This window comes from Haliaeetus albicilla, chromosome 30 (assembly GCF_947461875.1).
Source record: "Haliaeetus albicilla chromosome 30, bHalAlb1.1, whole genome shotgun sequence".
Classification (NCBI taxonomy): Eukaryota; Metazoa; Chordata; class Aves; order Accipitriformes; family Accipitridae; genus Haliaeetus; species Haliaeetus albicilla.
In genome coordinates, this window is record NC_091512.1 from 287,467 (window position 1) to 311,692 (window position 24,226).

Below are 24,226 nucleotides of genomic sequence, written 5' to 3' on the forward strand. Positions count from 1 at the left end.
CTTGGCCACGCCTCTTTGCCTGAAGGGGGTGGGGCCAGAGAAGGGGCTCTTGAGGGTGGTGGTCCCTATGGAGGTGAAGCCATGGTCAAACACAGGGTTTTATTGTCATCGCGGGGATGGGAACAAGATATGGGGGGGGGGGGGGGGAACGTGTCCCCAATTGGTGGGGCCACGGTCGCCCCCCCCCATCTCCTATTGGATGTTGTGGTAGAGACGGACGATGTCGGGGCATTCACCAAGGGCCTGGAGGAGGTGCTCCGCCTGCTCCCGTGTCCCCTCCGGTAGCGTCACCCGGTCCCGAGGCAAGTACTCGATGGCGGCCGAGAGCAGGCGCAGCCCCGAGGCCTCCAGATGCTCTCGCACGTTCCGCAGGGCTGAGGTCTCGCAGATGAACTGTGGGGAATGGCCAGTCGCGGTCGGAGACGGTCAAGGGACGGCCAAGGGCAGTCAGGGACAGTCAGGAGCCATTGGGGATGGTCAAGGGACGGCCAAGGGCGGTCGGGGACAGTCAAGGAACGGCCAAGGGCAGTCAGGGATGGTCAAGGGACGGCCAAGGGCGGTCGGGGACAGTCAAGGAACGGCCAAGGGCAGTCAGGGATGGTCAAGGGACGGCCAAGGGCCGTCGGGGACAGTCAAGGAATGGCCAAGGGCAGTCAGGGATGGTCAAGGGGTGGCCAAGGGCGGTTGGGGACGGTCAAGGAATGGCCAAGGGCGATCGGGGATGGTCAAGGAATGGCCAAGGGCGGTTGGGGACGGTCAAGGAATGGCCAAGGGCGGTCGGGGATGGTCAAGGAATGGCCAAGGGTGGTCAGGGACGGTCAAGGGAGCCATTGGGGACAGTCAAGGGACGGCCAAGGGCGGTCAGGGACGGTCAGGAGCCATTGGGGATGGTCAAGGGACGGCCAAGGGTGGTCGAGGACGGCCAAGAGCGGTTGGGGACGGCCAAGGAATGGCCAAGGGTGGTCAGGGACGGTCAGGAGCCATTGGGGACAGTCAAGGAATGGCCAAGGGCAGTCAGGGACGGTCAGGAGCCATTGGGGATGGTCAAGGGACGGCCAAGGGCGGTCGGGGACAGTCAAGGAATGGCCAAGGGCAGTCAGGGATGGTCAAGGGACGGCCAAGGGTGGTCGGGGACAGTCAAGGAACGGCCAAGGGCAGTCAGGGATGGTCAAGGGATGGCCAAGGGCAGTCAGGGACGGTCAAGGAATGGCCAAGGGCGGTCGGGGATGGTCAAGGAATGGCCAAGGGCGGTCGGGGATGGTCAAGGAATGGCCAAGGGTGGTCAGGGACGGTCAGGAGCCATTGGGGACAGTCAAGGAATGGCCAAGGGCGGTCAGGGACGGTCAAGGGAGCCATTGGGGACAGTCAAGGGACGGCCAAGGGCGGTCAGGGATGGTCAGGAGCCATTGGGGATGGTCAAGGGACGGCCAAGGGCGGTCGGGGATGGTCAAGGAATGGCCAAGGGTGGTCAGGGACGGTCAGGAGCCATTGGGGACAGTCAAGGAATGGCCAAGGGCGGTCAGGGACGGTCAAGGGAGCCATTGGGGACAGTCAAGGGACGGCCAAGGGTGGTCGGGGACGGCCAAGGGCGGTTGGGGACGGCCAAGGGACGGCCAAGGGCAGTCAGGGATGGTCAAGGGATGGCCAAGGGCGATTGGGGACGGTCAGGAGCTGTCAGGGACAGCCAAGGAACGGCCAAGGGCGGTCGGGGACGGTCAAGGGACGGCCAAGGGCGGTCGGGGATGGTCAGGAGCTGTCAGGGACGGTCAAGGGATGGCCAAGGGTGGTTGGGGATGGTCAAGGAACGGCCAAGGGCGGTTGGGGATGGCCAAGGGATGGCTGAGAGAGGCCAGGGATGGTCAAGAATGCTGGGGACAACCAATGGTGGTCAGGGATGGTCTTGGGTGGTCAGAAATGGCCAAGAGTGGCCAGGCAACGGCCAAGAGCAGCCGGGGCATCAAGAGGACCACCCCGTCCGCTCTGAAACCAGGCAAACTCTTCTCTCCTCACCCACCTTCAGCGCTGGCTCTTCTTCTTCCTCCTCCTCCTCATCCGGGCAGACGTCCTGGGCCCCGGCCTCCAGCGCTGCCTCCAGTGCCGCCTCCAGAGAGACGGGCTGGCCCCGAAGGTCCCGTGGCCCCACGCGTACCACCCCTTTCTGCTCGAAGCCGTGTCGTGCCCCTTCTGCCAGCGTTCCCCTGCGGGCAACCGTAACCGACTCAGCCCTGGATTGACCAAACCGGGTTCTTGGCCCGGATCCCTCAGACTGACCCGTGACGGGTGAGGATGACCCGGACATCGTGCTGGCTCCGCCGGGGATTATCGGTGAGGACCTCCAGGAGAAGAGCCGAGCCACCGGGGCCACGGGCTTCATACAGCAGCCGGGCTGCCGCCGCCGCCGATCTCTCCTGGAGCAGAGGGGGGCTCAGGGATCCCCCCCCCGCCATCTTGGAGGGCTTGATCCCCCCGCCCCGTGTCCGGTTCCCCTCCCAAAATCCCCCAGGACCTACCGCGCCACGGATGGCCGCCTCGATGGAAGCCTTGGGCATGTTCTTCGCCCGGCACTGCTCCACCACGTTGGCCAGCTGGGCATTGAGCGCTGGGTCTGGACCCCCCTCTGTGGTGAAAGGGGGTACGGTTGGGATTTTGGGGGGTGGGGGGGGGGCTGGAGAGACCCTCCCCAAATCCCAGAGGATCTGGTGGGGGGGGTGGTGTCTGTGGGACGGTGAGATCCTGGGGGAGCCGGGAGGGTCTGTGGGGTGGAAGGACTTCTGGGATCCTGGAGAACCCCCAAGAGAACCTGGGGAGATGGGGGGGGGTTGGAGAGATCCTAGGGGGAGATCTGGGGGGGGTGAGGGACCTCCAGGATCCTGGCGGAGGGGATCTGCTGGGCTGCAAGATCCCAGGGGCACCAGGGATGAGGACCACCCCCCCCCCCGCCTCAGGGATCCAGAGTGGGGGAGATCTGAGAACACCCGCCGGGATCCCACCAGCCCCAGAAGACCCGCCGGGATCCCACCAGCCCCAGAAGACCCGCCAGGATCCCAGAAGACCTGCCGGGATCCCACCAGCCCCAGAAGACCTGCCGGGATCCCACCAGCCCCAGAAGACCCGCCGGGATCCCACCAGCCCCAGAAGACCCGCCGGGATCCCAGAAGACCCGCCGGGATCCCACCAGCCCCAGAAGACCTGCCGGGATCCCACCAGCCCCAGAAGACCTGCTGCTATCCCATCAACCCCAGAAGACCCGCCGGGATCCCACCAGCCCCAGAAGACCCGCCAGGATCCCAGAAGACCTGCCGGGATCCCACCAGCCCCAGAAGACCTGCCGGGATCCCACCAGCCCCAGAAGACCCGCCGGGATCCCACCAGCCCCAGAAGACCCGCCGGGATCCCAGAAGACCTGCCGGGATCCCACCAGCCCCAGAAGACCCGCCGGGATCCCACCAGCCCCAGAAGACCCGCCGGGATCCCAGGAGACCTGCCGGGATCCCACCAGCCCCAGAAGACCCACCGGGATCCCACCAGCCCCAGAAGACCCGCCGGGATCCCACCAGCCCCAGAAGACCCGCCGGGATCCCACCAGCCCCAGAAGACCCGCCGGGATCCCACCAGCCCCAGAAGATCCGCCAGGATCCCACCAACCCCAGAAGATCCGCCAGGATCCCACCAGCCCCAGAAGACCCACCAGGATCCCACCAGCCCCAGAAGACCCGCTGGGATCCCACCAGCCCCGAAGACCCGCTGGGATCCCACCAACCCCAGAAGACCCGCCGGGATCCCAGAAGACCCGCCGGGATCCCACCACCCCCGAAGACCCGCTGGGATCCCACCAACCCCAGAAGACCCGCCGGGATCCCAGAAGACCCGCTGCTATCCCATCAACCCCAGAAGACCCACTGGGATCCCACCAAACCCAGAAGATCCTCCGGGATCCCCCCACCCTGGGGACCACCGTGCCGGGGATCGGGGCGCGGCAGAGGAATCCGGTAGGTCCCTACCGCGAGCGGCGATACGCAGCATGAGGCTGAGACGTTGGAAGAGGCGACTGCGGGCGGCGTCGCGCGGACCCTTGACGTTCTTCACCTTGGACCAACGATTGTGGCCGGCACAGGACGGCGGCGACCCAAGGTGAAAGGGGCGGCCGGTGGCTACCAACCGAGGCCATCGGGCTAGTGCCAGGGCACCCACGGCTGCCATGGGGATTGGGTGGATGACGTGGGACGACCCCCCAACTCTTGGACCCCCAACGTTCCCCAACGGACTCAAGCGTTGAGCAGCCAAAACATTCCCCCCCCCGCTTCAACCATTGTCGATCGCAAAGGATGCTGGGTAACGCCCAACCCCCCCCCCCATAGGGGAGGGGGAAGGTGACGTCAAGGCTCTTATTTGCATGGGCCCACCCCCTTCCCCGCAAGAGGGGAGGGAAGAGGGAGGAGGGATCGATAGGAGGGTACTGGGCGGTGCTGGAGGGTACTGGGCGGTGCTGGAGGGTACTGGGCGGTGCTGGAGGGTGCTGGGCGGTACTGGAGGGTACTGGGCGGTACTGGAGGGAACTGGGCGGTGCTGGAGGGCCCTATAGGGTCCTGTAGATCCTGTAGGAGTATGGGGGGGGCTGCGCAGACCCTATAGAAGCTGTAGGGTGACACTATAGAGCCTGTAGGAGCATGGGGGGGGCTGCACAGACCCTATAACAATTTAGGGTGGCCCTATAGACCCTATAGGCGCATGGGGGGGCTGTGCAGACCCTATAGGAGCTGTAGGGTGGCCCTGTAGACCCTGTATGAGTGTGGGGGTGCTGCGCAGACCCTATAGCAGCTTTGGTGTGGCCCTATAGACCCTGTAGGAGCGTGGGGGGGCTGTGCAGGCCCTATAGCAGCTGTAGGGAGGCATATAGACCCTGTATGATTGGGGAGGGGCTGTAGGGTGGCCCTGTAGACCCTGTATGAGTGAGGAGGGGCTGCACAGACCCTATAGCAGCTGTAGGGTGACCCTATAGAGCCTGTAGGAGCATGGGGGGGGGGCTGTGCAGACCCTATAGCAGCCTTGGTGTGGCCCTATAGACCCTGTAGGAGCTGGGGGGGGGCTGTGCAGACCCTATAGCAGCTGTTAGGTGACCCTATAGAGCCTGTAGGAGCATGGGGGGGCTGTGTAGACCCTATAACACTTTAGGGTGGCCCTATAGACCCTGTGGGATTGGGGAGGGGCTGTAGGGTGGCCCCATAGACCCTGTGTGAGTCTGGGGGGACTGCACAGACCCTATAGCAGCTGTAGGGTGGCCATGTAGACACTATAGGAGCGTGGGGGTCTGCGTGGGTCATATAGCAGCTGTCGGGTGGCCCTATAGACCCTGTAGGCATGTGGGGGGGCTGCGCAGACCCTATAGCATCTGTAGGGAGTCCTATAGACCCTGTAGGATTGGGGAGGCGCTGTAGGGTGGCCCTGTAGAACCTGTAGGAGTGTGTGGGGGCTACACAGACCCTATAGCAGCTTTGGTGTGGCCCTATAGACCCTGTAGGAGTGGGGGGGGGCTGCACAGACCCTGTAGCAGCTGTAAGGAGTCCTATAGACCCTGTAGGAGTGTGTGGGGGCTGCACAGACCCTATAGCAGCTGTAAGGAGTCCTATAGACCCTGTAGGCATGTGGGGGTGCTACACAGACCCTATAGTAGCTGTAGGGTGACCCTACAGAGCCTGTAGGTGCATGGGGGGGGCTGCACAGACCCTATAGCAGCTGTAGGGTGGCCCTATAGGTGCATGGGGGGGCTGCACAGACCCTATAGCAGCTGTAGGGTGGCCCTATAGGTGCATGGGGGGGCTGCACAGACCCTATAGCAGCTGTAGGGTGGCCCTATAGGTGCATGGGGGGGCTGCACAGACCCTATAGCAGCTGTAGGGTGGCCCTATAGGCGCATGGGGGGGCTGCACAGACCCTATAGCAGCTGTAGGGTGGCCCTATAAACCCTGTAGGAGTGTGGGGGGGGCTGCGCAGACCCTATGGCAGGTGTAGGGTGGCCCTATAGACTCTGTAGGAGCGGGGGGGGCAGGCTGTGCAGACCCTATAGCAGCTATAGGGTGGCCCTATGGACCCTGTAGGATTGGGGAGGGGCTGTAGGGTGGCCCTATAGACCCTGTTTGAGTGGGGGGGGGCTGCGCAGACCCTATAGCAGCTGTAGGGTGACCCTACAGAGCCTGTAGGAGTGTGGGGAGGGGGCTGTGCAGGCCCTATAGGAGCTGTAGTGTGGCCTATAGACCCTGTAGGAGTGTGGTGGGGCTGCGAAGACCCTATAGGAGCTGTAGGGTGGCCCTATAGACCCTGTAGGAGCGGGGGGGGGTGGGGCTGCACAGACCCTATAGCAGCTGTAGGGTGACCCTATAGAGCCTGTAGGAGCGTGGGGGGGGCTGCACAGACCCTATAACAATTTAGGGTGGCCCTATAGACCCTATAGGCGCATGGGGGGGCTGCGTAGACCCTATAGGAGCTGTAGGGTGGCCCTGTAGACCCTGTATGAGTGTGGGGGGGGCTGCGCAGACCCTATAGCAGCTTTGATGTGGCCCTATAGACCCGGTAGGAGCGTGGGGGGGCTGCGCAGGCCCTATAGCAGCTGTAGGGTGGCCCTGTAGACCCTGTATGAGTGAGGAGGGGCTGCACAGACCCTATAGCAGCTGTAGGGTGACCCTACAGAGCCTGTAGGAGCTGGGGGGGGGCTGTGCAGACCCTATAGCAGCTGTTGGGTGGCACTATAGACCCTGTAGGAGCTGGGGGGGGGGCTGTGCAGGCCCTATAGCAGCTGTTGGGTGACCCTATAGAGCCTGTAGGAGCATGGGGGGGCTGTGTAGACCCTATAACACTTTAGGGTGGCCCTATAGACCCTGTGGGATTGGGGAGGGGCTGTAGGGTGGCCCTATAGACCCTGTATGAGTGTGGGGGGACTGCACAGACCCTATAGCAGCTGTAGGGTGACCCTACAGAGCCTGTAGGAGCATGGGGGGGGCTGCGTATACCCTATAGCAGCTTTGGTGTGGCCCTATAGACCCTGTAGGAGTGGGGGGGGGCTGCACAGACCCTATAGCAGCTTTGGTGTGGCCCTATAGACCCTGCAGGCACATGGGGGGGCTGCACAGAACCTATAGCAGCTGTAGGGTGGCCCTATAGACCCTGTAGGACTGTAGGGGGGCTGCACAGACCCTATAGCAGCTTTGGTGTGGCCCTATAGACCCTGTAGGAGTGTGGGGGGGCTGCGTAGACCCTATAGCAGCTGTAGGGTGGCCCTATAGACCCTGTAGGAGTGGGGGGGGGCTGCACAGACCCTATAGCAGCTGTAGGGTGGCCCTATAGAGCCTGTAGGCGTGTGGGGGTGCTGCACAGACCCAATAGTAGCTGTAGGGTGACCCTACAGAGCCTGTAGGTGCATGGGGGGGGCTGCACAGACCCCATAGCAGCTGTAGGGTGGCCCTATAGGCGCATGGGGGGGCTGCACAGACCCTATAGCAGCTGTAGGGTGGCCCTATAAACCCTGTAGGAGCGTGGGGGGGCTGCGCAGACCCTATGGCAGCTGTAGGGTGGCCCTATAGACCCTGTAGGAGCGAGGAGGGGCTGCGCAGACCCTATAGCAGCTGTAGGGTGACCCTACAGAGCCTGTAGGAGCATGGGGGGGGCTGCGTATACCCTATAGCAGCTTTGGTGTGGCCCTGTAGACCCTGTAGGAGTGTGGGGGGGGCTGCACAGACCCTATAGCAGCTTTGGTGTGGCCCTATAGACCCTGCAGGCACATGGGGGGGCTGCACAGAACCTATAGCAGCTGTAGGGTGGCCCTATAGAGCCTGTAGGAGCGAGGAGGGGCTGCGCAGACCCTATAGCAGCTGTAGGGGGTCCTATAGAGCCTGTACGAGCGAGGAGGGGCTGCGCAGACCCTATAGCAGCTGTAGGGGGTCCTATAGAGCCTGTAGGAGTGTGGAGGGGCTGTGGGGTGTCCCTGTACACCCTGTAAGAGTGTGGGGGGGCTGCGCAGACCCTATAGCACTTGTAGGGTGGCCCTATAGACCCTATAGCTATCCTAACGGTGTCACCCTGGCATCCTGCGATGTCCCCACGACGCCGACCGTTCGGTGGCCAGCATCCCGCTGTCACCCTGGGCCGTGGCCGCGTCCCCGCGCTCCCAAACGGCCGGCGGCTACCATCCCGTCGCGGCTGCCAGCCCCTCGCGGCTGTGGCCATGTCGCGGCGTCGCCCAGTTCTCCACCCCACCCTGTCACCCCAATCCTGTCCCCAAACCCACCCCACGCCACCCCGTGTCGCTCCGAGGGCTTCATCTTCAAGGTGAACCTTCGAGAAGTCTTCAGGAAGTCTTCTTCCAGAAGTCTTCAAGAAATCTTCTTCAAGACGTCTTCAAGAAGTCACCTTCAAGAAGTTTTCTTCCAGAAACCTTCAAGAAGTCTTCTTCCAGAAACCTTCAGGAAGTCTTCTTCTGGAAATCTTCCAGAAATCTTCTTCCAGAAGTCTTCCAGAAGTCTTCCAGAAGTCTTCCAGAAGTCTTCAAGAAGTCTTCTTCCAGAAGTCTTCAAGAAATCGTCTTCAAGAAGTCTTCAAGAAGTCTTCTTCCAGAAGTCTTCAAGAAGTTGTCTTCAAGAAGTCTTCAAGAAGTCTTCCAGAAATCTTCCAGAAGTCTTCTTCAAGAAGTCTTCAAGAAATCTTCAAGAAGTCTTCTTCCAGAAGTCTTCAAGAATTCTTCTTCCAGGAGTCTTCTTCCAGAAGTCTTCAAGAAGTTTTCTTCAAGAATTCTTCTTCCAGGAGTCTTCTTCCAGAAGTCTTCCAGAAGTCTTCTTCAAGAAGTCTTCAAGAAATCTTCTTCAAGAAGTCTTCAAGAAGTTTTCTTCAAGAAGTCTTCAAGAAGTTTTCTTCAAGAAGTCTTCAAGAAGTTTTCTTCCAGAAGTCTTCCAGAAGTCTTCCAGAAGTCTTCCAGAAGTCTTCAAGAAGTCTTCTTCCAGAAGCTTCTTCTCCACCACGATGGGACAATCCCAAAGGGCTACGGGGACCCAGACGATGCTGGTCAGATGGGTGGGATGAGATGTTGGCCAACGGTCATGGGTCAATGGAGGAAGACGTCCCCCAAAAGCTTCTTCTCCGAGCCAAGTGGATCAGGCGTGGTGCAGCTGATGGTTCCTCAACGCTGCTTGAAGGGTGGGGTGAGACGTTGGCCAATCGTTGCGGGTCACCGGTGGGATTTGAGGGTGACGAGGCAGACGGTTGCGAAATGCCTGTGGGAAGATGAGAGTGAGGTGTTGGCGGGTGACCCTGAGTCACCGGAACAGGGGTTCCTCCAAAGCGGCGTCTGGTGACAGCTTGTCCCATGCCTCGTCCCCAACTATCGGTGACCTTCGGTGGACCAGAGGACCGGAGAGGTACCTCGGGGGTGCACCAGGGTGGGGGGCTTCTGGCTGGGGGCTGTGGGGAGGAGGAGGAAGGATGGATGGATGGATGAAGGAAGGGAGATGTGGAGATGTTTTGGGGTGGGTGGATAAATGGAGATGTTGAGGATGGATGGATGGAGATGTTGGAGGATGGATGGATGGAGATGTTTTGGGATGGAGATGTTTGGGGATAGAAGGATAGATGGAGATGTTTGGAAATGGATGAATGGATGGATGGAGATGTTTTGGGATGGAGATGTTTGGGGATGGAAGGATGGAGGGAGATGTTTGGGGATGGAAGGATGGAGGGAGATGTTTGGAAATGGATGGATGGATATGTCTGAGGATGGATGGATGGAGATGTTTTGGGATGGAGATGTTTGAGGATGGATGGATGGAGATGTTTTGGGATGGAGATGTTTGGGGATGGAAGGATGGAGGGAGATGTTTGGGGATGGAAGGATGGAGGGAGATGTTGGGATGGAAGGATGGAGGGAGATGTTTGGAAATGGATGGATGGAGATGTCTGAGGATGGATGGATGGGGATGTTTTGGGATGGAGATGTTTGAGGATGGATGGATGGAGATGTTTTGGGATGGAGATGTTTGGGGATGGAAGGATGGATGGAGGTGTTTGGAAATGGATGGATGGGGATGTTTTGGGATGGAGATGTTTGGGGATGGAAGGATGGATGGATGGAGATGTTTTGGGATGGAGATGTTTGGGGATGGAAGGATGGATGGAGATGTTTGGAGATGTTTTGGGATGGAGATGTCTGGGGATAGAAGGATAGATGGAGATGTTTGGAAATGGATGAATGGATGGATGGAGATGTTTTGGGATGGAGATGTTTGGGGATGGAAGGATGGAGGGAGATGTTTGGGGATGGAAGGATGGAGGGAGATGTTTGGAAATGGATGGATGGAGATGTCTGAGGATGGATGGATGGAGATGTTTTGGGATGGAGATGTTTGAGGATGGATGGATGGAGATGTTTTGGGATGGAGATGTTTGGGGATGGAAGGATGGAGGGAGATGTTTGGGGATGGAAGGATGGAGGGAGATGTTGGGATGGAAGGATGGAGGGAGATGTTTGGAAATGGATGGATGGAGATGTCTGAGGATGGATGGATGGGGATGTTTTGGGATGGAGATGTTTGAGGATGGATGGATGGAGATGTTTTGGGATGGAGATGTTTGGGGATGGAAGGATGGATGGAGGTGTTTGGAAATGGATGGATGGGGATGTTTTGGGATGGAGATGTTTGGGGATGGAAGGATGGATGGATGGAGATGTTTTGGGATGGAGATGTTTGGGGATGGAAGGATGGATGGAGATGTTTGGAGATGTTTTGGGATGGAGATGTCTGGGGATAGAAGGATAGATGGAGATGTTTGGAAATGGATGAATGGATGGATGGAGATGTTTTGGGATGGAGATGTTTGGGGATGGAAGGATGGAGGGAGATGTTTGGGGATGGAAGGATGGAGGGAGATGTTTGGAAATGGATGGATGGAGATGTCTGAGGATGGATGGATGGGGATGTTTTGGCATGGAGATGTTTGAGGATGGATGGATGGAGATGTTTTGGGATGGAGATGTTTGGGGATGGAAGGATGGATGGAGGTGTTTGGAAATGGATGGATGGGGATGTTTTGGGATGGAGATGTTTGGGGATGGAAGGATGGATGGATGGAGATGTTTTGGGATGGAGATGTTTGGGGATGGAAGGATGGATGGAGATGTTTGGAGATGTTTTGGGATGGAGATGTCTGGGGATAGAAGGATAGATGGAGATGTTTGGAAATGGATGAATGGATGGATGGAGATGTTTTGGGATGGAGATGTTTGGGGATGGAAGGATGGAGGGAGATGTTTGGGGATGGAAGGATGGAGGGAGATGTTTGGAAATGGATGGATGGAGATGTCTGAGGATGGATGGATGGAGATGTTTTGGGATGGAGATGTTTGAGGATGGATGGATGGGGATGTTTTGGGATGGAGATGTTTGGGGATGGAAGGATGGATGGATGGAGATGTTTTGGGATGGAGATGTTTGGGGATGGAAGGATGGATGGAGATGTTTGGAGATGTTTTGGGATGGAGATGTCTGGGGATAGAAGGATAGATGGAGATGTTTGGAAACGGATGAATGGATGGATGGAGATGTTTTGGGATGGAGATGTTTGGGGATGGAAGGATGGAGGGAGATGTTTGGGGATGGAAGGATGGAGGGAGATGTTTGGAAATGGATGGATGGAGATGTCTGAGGATGGATGGATGGAGATGTTTTGGGATGGAGATGTTTGAGGATGGATGGATGGGGATGTTTTGGGATGGAGATGTTTGGGGATGGAAGGATGGATGGAGGTGTTTGGAAATGGATGGATGGGGATGTTTTGGGATGGAGATGTTTGGGGATGGAAGGATGGAGGGAGATGTTTGGGGATGGAAGGATGGAGGGAGATGTTTGGAAATGGATGGATGGAGATGTCTGAGGATGGATGGATGGAGATGTTTTGGGATGGAGATGTTTGGGGATGGAAGGATGGATGGAGGTGTTTGGAAATGGATGGATGGGGATGTTTTGGGATGGAGATGTTTGGGGATGGAAGGATGGATGGATGGAGATGTTTTGGGATGGAGATGTTTGGGGATGGAAGGATGGATGGAGGTGTTTTGGGATGGATGAATGGATGGATGGAGATGTTTTGGGATGGATGGATGGGGATTTTGGGGATTTTGGGGATGGAAGGGTGGATGGATGGATGGATGGAGGTATTTGGGGACCAACAGACAGATGGATAAAGAAGTTTGGAAATGGATGGGTGGAGATATTTTGGCCTGGCTGGCTGGAGATGTTGGGGGTGGGTGATTGAAAGGATGGGAATTTTGGGGATGGATGGATGGACACACCCACCTCCCTCATCCCACCCCCGTGGTCACCAGAGGAAGGAGGTTGGGGGGGGGGGGGGAGCCCAGATGACGGCTTTTTCCGGGGGGGGTGTGGACTTATCTCCCTGTCGGAGACAGGGAAGGGAAGTTGACGTCACCTTGAGGCTACCACCGTTGTGCAAGGGGCTGGCCGCGGCTGGTGGGGTTGTGAAAGCCGACGGCCATGACAACCCAAAAATAGGGGTGACCCCCCCCCCAAGCAAGCCACACCCCAACACCATTTAACACCCCGTCCCCACAGCTGTACCCCATCCAGATGTGCACCTCTACCCCATCCAGCTGTGCGTCCTGTGCAGCTGTACCCCCCCCATCTTTTCTCCTCTTTTGCCCTTTTCTCCCCCGTTACGTGATCTCTCCGTTTCATGTTTTTTCTGCCCAAATTCCTGCCCTTCTCTCCTCTCCCCCCCCCAACCCCCCCCCCCCCCCTTCCTTCTCCTTCCCGCCCCACACCCCCAACTTCTGCTTTGGCCCCCGCTTCCGTCATCCCGTCCCAGTTTCTGACGAGACATGGAGCCCTGGGTTCTCCTCGCCTGCCTGGGGGCAGGTGAGTGCCTGGATTCTCTTGGGGGGGGGGTAGCACCCAGGTGACTGGGTCTACTGGGAGGGGGGGTGGCTCCCATATTCCTGAATCCACTGTGTGCCCCCCCCCCCCAAACCAGTGCTGACCTCCTGCCGCGGTTCTGGGGTGGACGTGGAGACGGTGACGGTCTTTCACGGAGACACCGGGGGGGCTTTCGGGCAAACCGTGGCCCAGTTCGGCACCACCGACGACGGCGGGTAAGGTGGGGAGGGGGCACGTGGGGAGGAATCCGTGTCCCCCCCCCCCCCCCCCCAAAATCCTCCCTCTACCCCTTTTCCCCCACCCTGACAGGGTCCTTGTGGGTGCCCCGTTGCAACGCGGCGCCGTCAACAAGATGGGGACGATTTACCGATGCCGGCACCGCTCGGGGAAATGCCAGGAGGTCCCCGTCACTGGTGAGCCCCCCCCACCCAAAAAAAACCCCCAACAACTGGACATCTGGGTCCCCGAGGAGGAGGAGGAGGATGGTCTCACCCCATCTCTCCCTAGGACCCCCGGGGGCCGTCAACACATCCCTGGGCTTAGCGCTGGCTACTGGGGACACTGGGGCGCTGGTGAGTATGGGGGGGCTTGGGTGAGGGGTGGGGGGGGGGGGGTGATGGGGCTTGCCCTGAAATTGGGCAATGGTGGGGGGGAATTGCGCCCTGAAATTGGCCGGTCTGGGGTGAAATCGTGGCGATTGTGCCCGAATTTGGCCGTTCTGCTGTGCCATCAAGGAGGTTGCACCCCAAAATTGGTCTTTCTGGGGGGTCTTCAAGAGGACTGCCCCCCCCAAACATGACCACCTCCAGTGGTGCCCCGGGGATCGCCCCACACCGTACCGCCCCCCCCGCCATCCTGGGCTCTGCTGATTTTGGGATCCCCCCTCCCCCAACCCAGGCGTGCGGCCCCACGGTGCCCCAAGCCTGCGGGGAGAACATCCACCTCAACGGCTTCTGCGTCCTCCTTGACACCAACCTCCAGCAGCTCCAACGCATCCCAGCTGCCCAACCAGGTATGGACATCACCGGCGGGGGGGTATGGAGGGACGCGTTGGGGACATCCTGACCTGGTTGACCATGGGGATGTCTTTGTGTCCCCCCCTCACCCCAAAAGAGTGTCCCAAGCGCTCCTCAGATGTGGTGCTCCTCATCGACGGCTCGGGCAGCATCAACCACTATGACTTCTCGACGATGAAGACCTTCATCGCGGAGGTGATGAAGCGCTTCAAGGGCACCGACACGCAGGTACAGCCCACCCAGGTGCTGGCAGGGACCCCTCGAATCTGGCAGGGACCCCTCGAATGGCGGTTGGCGAGGGGGTGTCACCTCGGGGCGGGGTTGTCTCTGCTGACGTTGCGTGCGGCTCCTTGCCACGGGTGACGGTTTGGGTTGCTTTGCTCTCTTGGCAGTGGGGGGGGCTGCTACTGCGGCGGTCGCGTCCCCACCGGTGAGTGTCCACGTTGTCCCTCCCCTGTCCCCCCCCCAGTTTGCTCTCTCCCAGTTCTCCGATGTCGTCTTGAACCACTTTGACTTCAACGCCTTCCGGAGGTCCCAAGACCCCATTGCGCTGCTGAAGCACGTCCACCAGCGCCAGAGGTCTACCCGCACTGCCACTGCCATCTGGACAGTTCTGTGAGTCCCGTCCCCCACCTCAACCACCCGTGACCCCCCCCCTCTCCCACCTGCCATGGCGTGAAGGACGACCCTCGTCCTTCCCCGGCACAGGACGGAGATGTTCAGCCGTGCCAGAGGGGCCCGAGAAGACGTCAACAAGATCCTCATTGTGATCACGGATGGGAAGAAGTATGACGACAATCTGGAGTACTCGCAAGTCATCCCGTTGGCCGACAAGATGGGGGTCACCCGCTATGCCATTGGGGTGAGGGACCTGCACGCCCAAAGCCATCCACTTCCAAGCAGCTGGCCATCCCAAACGCATCTGTCCATCTAACCATCCCTTTGTCCATCCATCCCCAACCATCTCCAACCATCTCCATCCATCCGCCTCCAACCATCTCCATCCATCCGCCTCCAACCATCTCCATCCATCCGCCTCCAACCATCTCCATCCATCCGCCTCCAACCATCTCCATCCATCCGCCTCCAAACCTCTCCATCCATCCGCCTCCAACCATCTCCATCCATCCGCGTCCAAACATTTCCATTCATCCATCTCCAAAAATCTCCACCCACCTCCAACCATCTCCATCCATCCACCTCCAAACCTCTCCATCCATCCACCTCCAACCATCTCCATCCATTCTATTCACGTCTGTCTGTCCCTCCCTCTCCAAACACCCGTCCACCCATCCTTCCTTCCCTCCCTGAACCTCTCCATCCCTCCCGACACCCATCCTGCTCTGACCCCAGGTGGGCAGCGCCTTCGTGGATCCAGATGCCGTAGAAGAGCTCCGCACCATCGCCTCCAAACCCAGCGAGGACCACGTCTTCCAGGTGAACAACTTTGACGCCCTGCAGGGCATCCAGAACCAGCTGCAGGACAAGATCTTCGCCATCGAGGGTACTGGGGGGGCCGGAGGGTGGCTGGGGGGGGGCAGCCGGTGCCCCCCGCTCACCCCTGCCCCCCCCCAGGCACCCAGTCTGCCGACAGCAGCTCCTTCCAGTTGGAGATGGCCCAGGAGGGCTTCAGCGCCCTGCTCACCCCCGTAAGTGTCCCCCGGCCACCTGAGACCGTCCCCATACCTGTGGGGTGTCCCCGGGGCAGGACCGACTGCTCTCCCCCCCCACCGCCGTCCCCCTCCCTGACTTTACTGGTGCAGGAGGGGCCCGTACTGGGAGCGGTGGGCGCCTACGACTGGTCCGGAGGGGTCTTTGTCTACGGCAGAAGCGGGGAGACCACCTTCGTCAACGTGTCCCGAGCGGCCGGGGACATGAACGACGCCTACTTGGGTACGGGCTGCCTGGGACGGGGATGGATGGGTCCCCGCCGGGGTCCCGGTGGTGTCCCCTGTGAGGGTCCTGGGGATGTCGGCGTCCTCGTGAGGGTCCCCGTGTGGGGCTGGGGAGGTTGGGTTCCCATGAGGGCCTTGTGGGGACATGGGTCCCTGGCGAGGGTCCCCGTGAGCGTGCCGGGGACAGTGGCGTCCTCGCAGGTGTCCTGGGGATGTCGGGTCCTTGTGAACGTCCCCATGAGGGTCCTGGGGACATCAGTGTCCTCACAATGTCTCTGGGGACGTTGGTGTCCCCATGAGGTCCAGGGGACATCAGCAGCATCAACCTGCGGATGTTGGTGCCCCCATGAAGTCCTGGGGATGTTGGTGCCCCCATGATGTCCTGGGGATGTTGATGCCCCCATGAGGATCCTGGGGATACTGGTGCCCCCATGATGTCCTGGGGATGTTGGTGCACCCATGAGGATCCTGGGGATACTGGTGCCCCCATGAGGACCCTGGGGATGTTGATGCCCCCATGAGGATCCTGGGGATACTGGTGCCCCCATGATGTCCTGGGGATACTGGTGCGCCCATGAGGATCCTGGGGATACTGGTGCCCCCATGAGGACCCTGGAGTTACTGGTGCCCTCATGATGTCCTGGGGATACTGGTGCCCCCATGATGTCCTGGGGATGTTGGTGCCCCCATGAGGATCCTGGGGATACTGGTGCACCCATGAGGATCCTGGGGATGTTGGTGCCCCCATGAGGATCCTAGGGATGTTGGTGCACCCATGAGGATCCTGCGGAATCCTGGTGCCCCCATGAGGACCCTGGAGTTACTGGTGCCCTCATGATGTCCTGGGGATACTGGTGCCCCCATGAGGATCCTGGGCCCCCATGATGTCCTGGGGATACTGGTGCCCCCTTGATGATCCTGGGGATACTGGTGCCCCCACGAAGTCCTGGTGGTCCTGGTGCCCCCATGATGATCCTGGGGATGTCAGCATCCCCTCACGGCTCCCGGGGCCGCTGACACCCCCAGGAGGGTCCCCTGCTGACCCCCCCTGTGTCCAGGCTACGCGGCCGAGTCCCTGTCCCTGGGGGGCAGGCGGGCGCTGGCGCTGGGAGCCCCCCGCTACCGCCATGTTGGCCGCCTCCTCCTCTTCCACCTCCGTGGCCCCCGGGCGCCCTGGGAGCTCCTGGCCGATGCCACGGGGCCGCAGGTAAGTGTGGGGCCACGGGAAAGGGGGGGACATGGGGAGGGGGGAACCCTCCCCCCCCCCAGCCAGCCCCACGGCCGCTTCTCCCTGCAGGTGGGCTCCTACTTCGGGGCGTCCCTGTGCGCCCTGGACCCCGACGGGGACGGCTCGGCCGAGGTGGTGCTGGTGGGGGCCCCCATGTTCTACGGGGCCGGCAGCGGGGGCCGCGTGGCCGTCTGCACCCTGAGGCCGAAGGTAGGGGACCCCCACCCCACTCCCACCTTGCCCCGGGGTGGGCAGAGGGGGGGTACCCAGCGCCTCGTTCCCCCCCCCAGGGCGGCCGGTTGCAGTGCCAGCAGATGCTGCAGGGACAACCCGGCCACCCGTTGGGGCGCTTTGGGGCCAGCGTGGCTCGACTGGGGGACGTCGACGGGGACCGGTGGCCCGACGTGGCCGTGGGGGCCCCGCTGGAGGACGAGGAGCGCGGGGCCGTCTACGTCTTCCGCGGGAAGCAGGGAGGCGTCGCCTCCCAGTACAGCCAGGTGAGACCCCCCCCCGCCGCCCCTGGTCCTGGGGGTGGGGATGTCCCAGGTCACGGGTGCCTGCTGGGTGAGGGAGAGGTGCAGGGTGGTGGGGACGTGGTGGGTGCTGGAGAAACCTTGGGTGCTGGAGGCGTCCTGGGTGCTGAAGATGCCTTGGGTGGTGGAGGCATCTTGGGTGCTGGAGATGCTCTGGGTGGTGGAGATGTTCTGGATGCTGAAGATGCTTTGGGTGGTGGAGGCATCTTGGGTGGTGGAGGTGTGCTGGGTGATGGAGGCATCTTGGGTGGTGGAGGTGTCCTGGGTGGTGGAGGCATCTTGGGTGGTGGAGGTGTCCTGGGTGGTGGAGGCATCTTGGGTGGTGGAGGCATCTTGGGTGGTGGAGGTGTGCTGGGTGATGGAGGCATCTTGGGTGGTGGAGATGTCCTGGGTGGTGGAGGCATCTTGGGTGGTGGAGGTGTCCTGGGTGATGGAGGCATCTTGGGTGGTGGAGATGTCCTGGGTGGTGGAGGCATCTTGGGTGGTGGAGATGTCCTGGGCGCTGGTCACACCCTGCGTGCTGAAGGCGTCTTGGGTGCTGGAGGGGTCTTGGGTGATGAAGACATCTTGCGTGCTGGAGCAGCTCCAGGTGCCCAAGACGTCCTGGATGCTGGAGACCCTCCAGCTCCTGTAGGTGTCCCAGGTGCTGGGAACATCTTGGGGGCCAGAGACGACTCACCCACTCGGGCACCTCTGTCTCCCCCAGCGCATCTCAGGTGCCCGGTTCTCCAGCAGGCCACGCTATTTTGGCCAGGCCATCAGCGGTGGCCAGGACCTGACAGGGGACAGGCTGCCGGACGTGGCCGTGGGCGCCCAGGGACAGGTTCTGCTGCTCAGGTCCGCCTGGGGAACCCACCTGAGACCTTCCACAGCCTGGAGGGTGGAGTGGCCACCGCCAACCCCCCTCTGGTTGTCACCACAAGGTCTCAGCCGCTGCTCAGGATCCGCGTAACGGTGACTTTCCAGCCCGAAGAGATACCAGCGGCCGCTTTTGACTGTCAGGAGGAGGAAGTGCTCAAGGGAGAAGTGGCCAAGGCTAAGATCTGCTTCCTCAGCACCAAGAAAACCCCTGACAACTTTGGTGAGACCTCCTAGATGTCCATCTGGACCCCCAAAGCATGTGCAGGTGTCCCCAAGACCCCCCAGAAGTGTACACGGACCCCCCACAAGCCGCCTCCTCACGTTCTCGAGACCCCCAGGAGTCCATCTGGCCTCCCAAAGCCCCTCCAGATGTCTCCCAAGCCCCCCAGAAGTCCACATGCCCCCCTAAATCCCCTCCAGATGTACTCAAGGCCCACCAGAAGCCTGTCTGGCCTCCCAAAGCCGCTCCAGATGTCTCCCGAGCCCCCCAGAAGTCCACATGCCCCCCTAAATCCCCTCCAGATGTACTCAAGGCCCACCAGAAGCCTGTCTGGCCTCCCAAAGCCGCTCCAGATGTCTCCCGAGCCCCCCAGAAGTCCACATGCCCCCCTAAATCCCCTCCAGATGTACTCAAGGCCCACCAGAAGCCTGTCTGGCCTCCCAAAGCCCCTCCAGATGTCTCCCGAACCCCCCAGAAGTCCATGTGGGCTCCTAAATCCCCTCCAGATGTCTCCCGAACCCCCCAGAAGTCCACGTGGCCTCCTAAATCCCCTCCAGATGTCCTCAAGACCCACCAGCAGCCTGTCTGGCCTCCCAAAGCCCCTCCAGATGTCTCCTGAGCCCTCCAGAAGTCCACGTGGCCTCCTAAATCCCCTCCAGATGTCTCCTGAGCCCCCCAGAAGTCCATGTGGCCCTCTAAACCACCTCCAGATGTCCTTAAGACCCTCCAAAATCCATCTGTCTCTCCATCCTCCCCTTTCCCACCATCCCGGAGGGCTGCCAGGGACCCTGGCCGCCCACTTTCTGCTCCCTTTCCCCGCAGGCAGCCAGCTTTCCACCACCCTCCGGTACCAGGCGGCCCTGGACCCCAGCCGGGCGATGGTCCGGGCCGTCTTTGCCGGTGGCGCCGCCGTCCGCAACGGGACCCTCCAACTGGGCGTCGGGCAGAGGTGCGAGACCTTCGGCATCGCCTTCACGGTGGGTGTCGGGAAAGGTCCCGGCGGGGTGGTCGGGGGGGGCGGCGCAACCCCACGGCACCGGCGTGGGGGACACGGTCGTCTCTCTGTGCTGGGCAGGGGTGCCCACAGGACACGCTGACCCCCCTGGTGCTGCGCCTCACCTACGATGCCACGGGAGACCCCATCGGGGTGGCCGGGGGGCTGCGGCCAGCCTTGAGCGAGGACTCGGTGATGGTGGCCGTGGGCACGGTAGGGGCTTGGGGGGTCACCCCATGGCAGCGGCGGCGTTGGAGGGGAGCAGTGGTGGGCTGTAGGGTTGGGGGTGGCGTGGATGGACGGAAGGGTGGAAGGACAGATGGATGGAGCGGTGGAAGGGGAGGTGGGATGGGTGGAAGGTCAAGAGGCAAGAAGGACAGATGGATCCGTGGAGAGAAAGGAGGTGGGATGGATGGAAGGTCAAGAGGCAAGAAGGACAGATGGATCCGTGGAGAGAAAGGAGGTGGGATGGATGGAAGGACAAGAGGCAAGAAGGACAGATGGATCCGTGGAGAGAAAGGAGGTGGGATGGATGGAAGGTCAAGAGGCAAGAAGGACAGATGGATCCGTGGAGAGAAAGGAGGTGGGATGGATGGACAGAAGGGAGGATGGGAGGAACCAAGGGAAGATGGGAGGAAGGGAGGATGGAGAGATGCATGGGAGGAAGGACAGAAGGACAGGTGGCTAGGTTGGGAGGAAGGAAGGACACAAGGACGGATGGAAGGCCAGCTACGTGGAAGGACATCCAGGCATGGGGAGGGTTGGAAGGCTCTAGGAGAGCCAGGGTGGGTGGGCAGATGGACAGACAGCTGGCTGAGGGATGGGAGGATGAAGGAGAGGAAGGCAGCCAGCCGGCCGCCTGGGGGACGGACGGACGGACGGACGGACGAGGCGTCTCCTCAGCTGCCCTTCGAGAAGGACTGCGGTGATGACAACGTCTGCGTCGACGACCTCCAGATCTCCTTCGACTTCTCTCGGTAGGTCCCCCCGTTCCCCATGTCAGGGGACACCCGTGGATGCTGGGGTCTGCCCCTGCCTGCCCCCACCCCGCTCTGTGTCCCGTCCCCCCCCCAGGCTGGAGACCGTTGTGGTGGGGGTGACCGACGTGGTGAACGTCACCGTCACCCTCCGCAACCGCGGGGAGGACTCGTACGGGACCACCGTCCAGCTGCATCACGCCGGGGCCCTCTCCTACCGCAAGGCTGTGGTGCTCCAGGTAACTCCCCCCCCCAAATCCTTCAGAGCCTAGAAGACCCCCCAGAAGTCCCCAAGACCCTCCAGAAGTGCATTTGGCCTCCTAAAGCTCTTCCAGACGCCCTCCAGACTATTTACAAGTTCACGTGGATGCCCAACTCCCCTTCAGATGTCCTCAAGATTCCCCACAAGTCCATGTGGCCTCCTGAACCCTCTCCAGATGTTCTCTAGACCCCCAGAAGCCTATCTGGCCTCCAAAAATCCCCCCCAGGTGTCTTCGAGATCCTCTGTAGGCCCACGTGGTCTCTGAAACCTTCTCCAGCTGTCCTCACGATACCCAAACCCCATCCAGATGTCCTCAAGACCTCCCAGATCCCCATTTGCCCACCCCAAGCCCCTCCAGGTGTCCCCCAAGCCCTCCAGAAGTCCATGTGGCCTCCTAAACCATTCCAGATGTCCTCAAGACCACTCCGAAGCCCATCTGGCCTCCAGATGTCCCCTGACCCCCCCCCCCAGGTTGTCTTGCCCACCCTGACACCCCCTCGGGGGACGTTCTCAGTCCTCCAGGAGATCCGTGTCCCTGAACTGCAACTCAGAGCCGGCGGAGGGACCGCGGCGCAGAACCGTCTGCCTCGTCAACCACCCCATCTTCCGCCCCGGCGCCGAGGTAGCGGGGGTCCCCGCGTCCCCCCCAGCCCGCTCGGGGCACTTGGGGACGTCCCCCATGAGGTGGGTCGGGGGCTGACGCCCAGGCGTCCCGTCCCACAGGTCGTGTTCACCGTCAGCCTGGACGTGCCCCACGGCGCGGAGCTGGGGGGGGTGTTGGAGGTGGTGGCCAATGCCAGCAGGTGAGGGGCAGGGGGTGGGCAGGGTGGGCGGTGGGGGGGTGAGGTGACCCTCATCACACCCCTCTGCCGCAGCAACAACGGGGCGCCGGGCGGCCGGGTGCAACACGCCAAGATCCCGGTGAAGTACGGCATCTTCCTCGTCCTCACCAGGTACGGGGTGCCACCTCGCCGGGCCACCCAAGACCCCAACCCGTGTCACTTGCCCCACGTCCCTCATCCCCAACGTGCCACCAGCCCCACGTCTCTAGTCCCTAACATGCCACCAGCCCCACGTCCCTCATCCCCAACGTGCCACCAGCCCCACGTCTCTGCTCCCCAACATGCCACCAGCTCCACGTCCCTGGTCCCCAACATGCCACCAGCCCCATGTTCCTCATCCCCAACGTGCCACCAGCCCCACGTCTCTGGTCCCCAATGTGCCACCAGCCCCAAATCTCTGGTCCTCAATGTGCCACCAGCCCCATGTTCCTCATCCCCAACGTGCCACCATCCCCACATCTCTGCTCCCCAATGTACCTCATCCCCACATCCCTCAACCCCAACGTGCCACCAGCCCCACGTCCCTCATCCCCAACGTGCCACCAGCCCCATGTCTCTGGTCCCCAATGTGCCACCAGCCCCAAATCTCTGGTCCTCAATGTGCCACCAGCCCCACATCTCTGGTCCTCAATGTGCCACCAGCCCCATGTTCCTCATCCCCGATGTGCCACCAGCCCCACGTCCCTCATCCCCATCATGCCACCAGCCCAATATCTCTGGTCCCCAACGTGCCACCAGCCCCACATCTCTGCTCCCCAACATGCCACCAGCTCCACGTCCCTGGTCCCCAACATGCCACCAGCCCCATGTTCCTCATCGCCAACGTGCCACCAGCCCCACGTCTCTGGTCCCCAATGTGCCACCAGCCCCATGTTCCTCATCCCCAACGTGCCACCACCTCCCTCGTCCCCACTGTCCCCCTCACGCCCCCTCCCCACCCCCCCACCGTCTCCCCTCTCGTTCCCACCAGCACCCCGGACTCCACCAAATACGTCAACGTCTCGACCCACACGGGAGCCCCCACCAGCGCCCCCGTCACCCACCACTACGAGGTGAGGGCTGGGAGCGAGGGAGGGGTCCCATCCCGCACGCCCGGGTCCCCCCCGGCGCGCCGGGGGTCCCGTCCCCACCGTCCCCCTCCCCGCGGCAGGTGAAGATCTTGGGCCAGAGGGGTCTCCCCATCAACGTCACCTTCTGGGTCCCCACGGCCCTGGGGGGGACCCCGCTGTGGGACGAGCTGAAGGTCACCCCTGACCAGGTAACACCCCCCCCCACCCCGCTGCCCCCCCAAAAACAGGGGTGACCCCACAGCGGGGACAGCCCAGAAAGGGGGTGGGGGGTCCCCAGAACTGGGATCCCCCCCCCGACCCCAGCAGGAGCTGGTGCAGTGCCGGACGGTGGCCGAGCACCCGGGGGTCCCCGACATCCCCCAGCGCCTGCGGGAGCACCCCGTACTGGTGAGTGCCCCCCCCCACCGGGGACGTGGGGTGGAGGGGTCTCCCCAGCCCCCACGTCACCCCCTCGCCCCTCTCTGTGTGTCCCCCCCCCCCACTCAGGACTGCACCGTGGCCGCTTGCCGGGAGCTGCAGTGCCAGCTCCAGGAGCTGGACCCCCCCCAGTCCTTGGGGTTCAGCCTCGGGGGGACCCTGGCCCTGGGCTGGGTGGCATCGGTAAGGGGGCAGCCGTGGGGGGCAGCCGGGGGGTCTGGGGGGGGGGTCATCGCACCGGCCGGCCCGTGTCGAGGGGCAAACCGAGGATGGGGAGGGTGCCCTGGGGGGCGGTGGGACGCCCCACGGCGATACCCTGTGCCCCACGGCTGCCCCACATCTCCCCCCCCCCCACCCCAAAGACCCCCCTCCAGCCCAAGGTGGTCGTGCAGAGCTCGGCCCGGGTCCTCTACGACGTGGGACGCTTCTGGAATACCGGGAGGGACCCCCAGCTCCAGGTGAAGCCCCCGACCCCCAAATCTATGGGGGGGTGTCCGTGGGGTGGGGGTCCGTGGGGTGGGTTGGGGGTCCCGTACCTTTGGGTCCCTTTCCCCGGCCACCCTCGTCTCCCGTAGGTGCGGACGGAGGTGGAACGCCTGGAGACCCCCAACCCGCTGCCCCTCATCCTGGGGGGGACCGTGGGGGGGCTCGTCCTGCTGGCTCTGGTGGCTTTGGCGCTCTACAAGGTGAGGGTGGGGGTCCTGGGTGACCCCCCACCCACATGGGGTGGGGTATTCTCCTCTCCCCCACCCCAGACTCACCTTCCCCCCCTGTTTTTTTTTGCCACCCCCCAAGGTGGGCTTCTTCAAGCGCCACTACAAGGAGCTCATGGAAGGCGACGGGACCCCCACAGCCCCCTTGGGTGACCCCCAGGGGTGAGGTGACCCCCAGAATCTTGCGTCCCCCTGCCAGGAATGGGGGGCTGATGGGTGCCTGGACCCCCCCAGGCACTCCCCCTTATTAAACCCGAAGTGGTGGAAGC

At 61.8% G+C, this 24,226-nt stretch overlaps 2 protein-coding genes across 2 annotated transcripts; one reads left to right on the forward strand and one right to left on the reverse strand.

The window, feature by feature from the left end:
• Nucleotides 1-80: 80 nt before the first annotated feature.
• Nucleotides 81-4,309, reverse strand: TACO1 (translational activator of cytochrome c oxidase I). The gene is made up of 5 exons (XM_069774599.1): nt 4,002-4,309; nt 2,511-2,617; nt 2,272-2,408; nt 2,015-2,198; nt 81-393 (listed from the first exon to the last, which is right to left on the reverse strand). Exons 1-5 carry the CDS (start codon nt 4,198-4,200, stop codon nt 193-195), a joined length of 828 nt encoding a protein of 275 aa, XP_069630700.1. The 5' UTR covers nt 4,201-4,309; the 3' UTR covers nt 81-192.
• On the forward strand, nt 4,214-24,225 carry LOC138683005 (integrin alpha-M-like). Its single transcript, XM_069774525.1, has 31 exons — nt 4,214-4,218; nt 8,117-9,180; nt 13,027-13,144; nt 13,239-13,342; nt 13,437-13,501; nt 13,827-13,941; nt 14,043-14,173; nt 14,415-14,560; nt 14,654-14,807; nt 15,299-15,449; nt 15,521-15,594; nt 15,709-15,838; nt 16,899-17,047; nt 17,138-17,278; nt 17,359-17,565; nt 18,308-18,438; nt 18,525-18,682; nt 19,505-19,659; nt 19,758-19,889; nt 20,580-20,653; nt 20,751-20,892; nt 21,430-21,537; nt 21,639-21,718; nt 21,791-21,868; nt 22,728-22,809; nt 22,908-23,015; nt 23,134-23,214; nt 23,314-23,427; nt 23,607-23,702; nt 23,820-23,930; nt 24,040-24,225. Exons 1-31 carry the CDS (start codon nt 4,214-4,216, stop codon nt 24,121-24,123), a joined length of 4,488 nt encoding a protein of 1,495 aa, XP_069630626.1. The 3' UTR covers nt 24,124-24,225.
• Nucleotide 24,226: the final 1 nt, after the last annotated feature.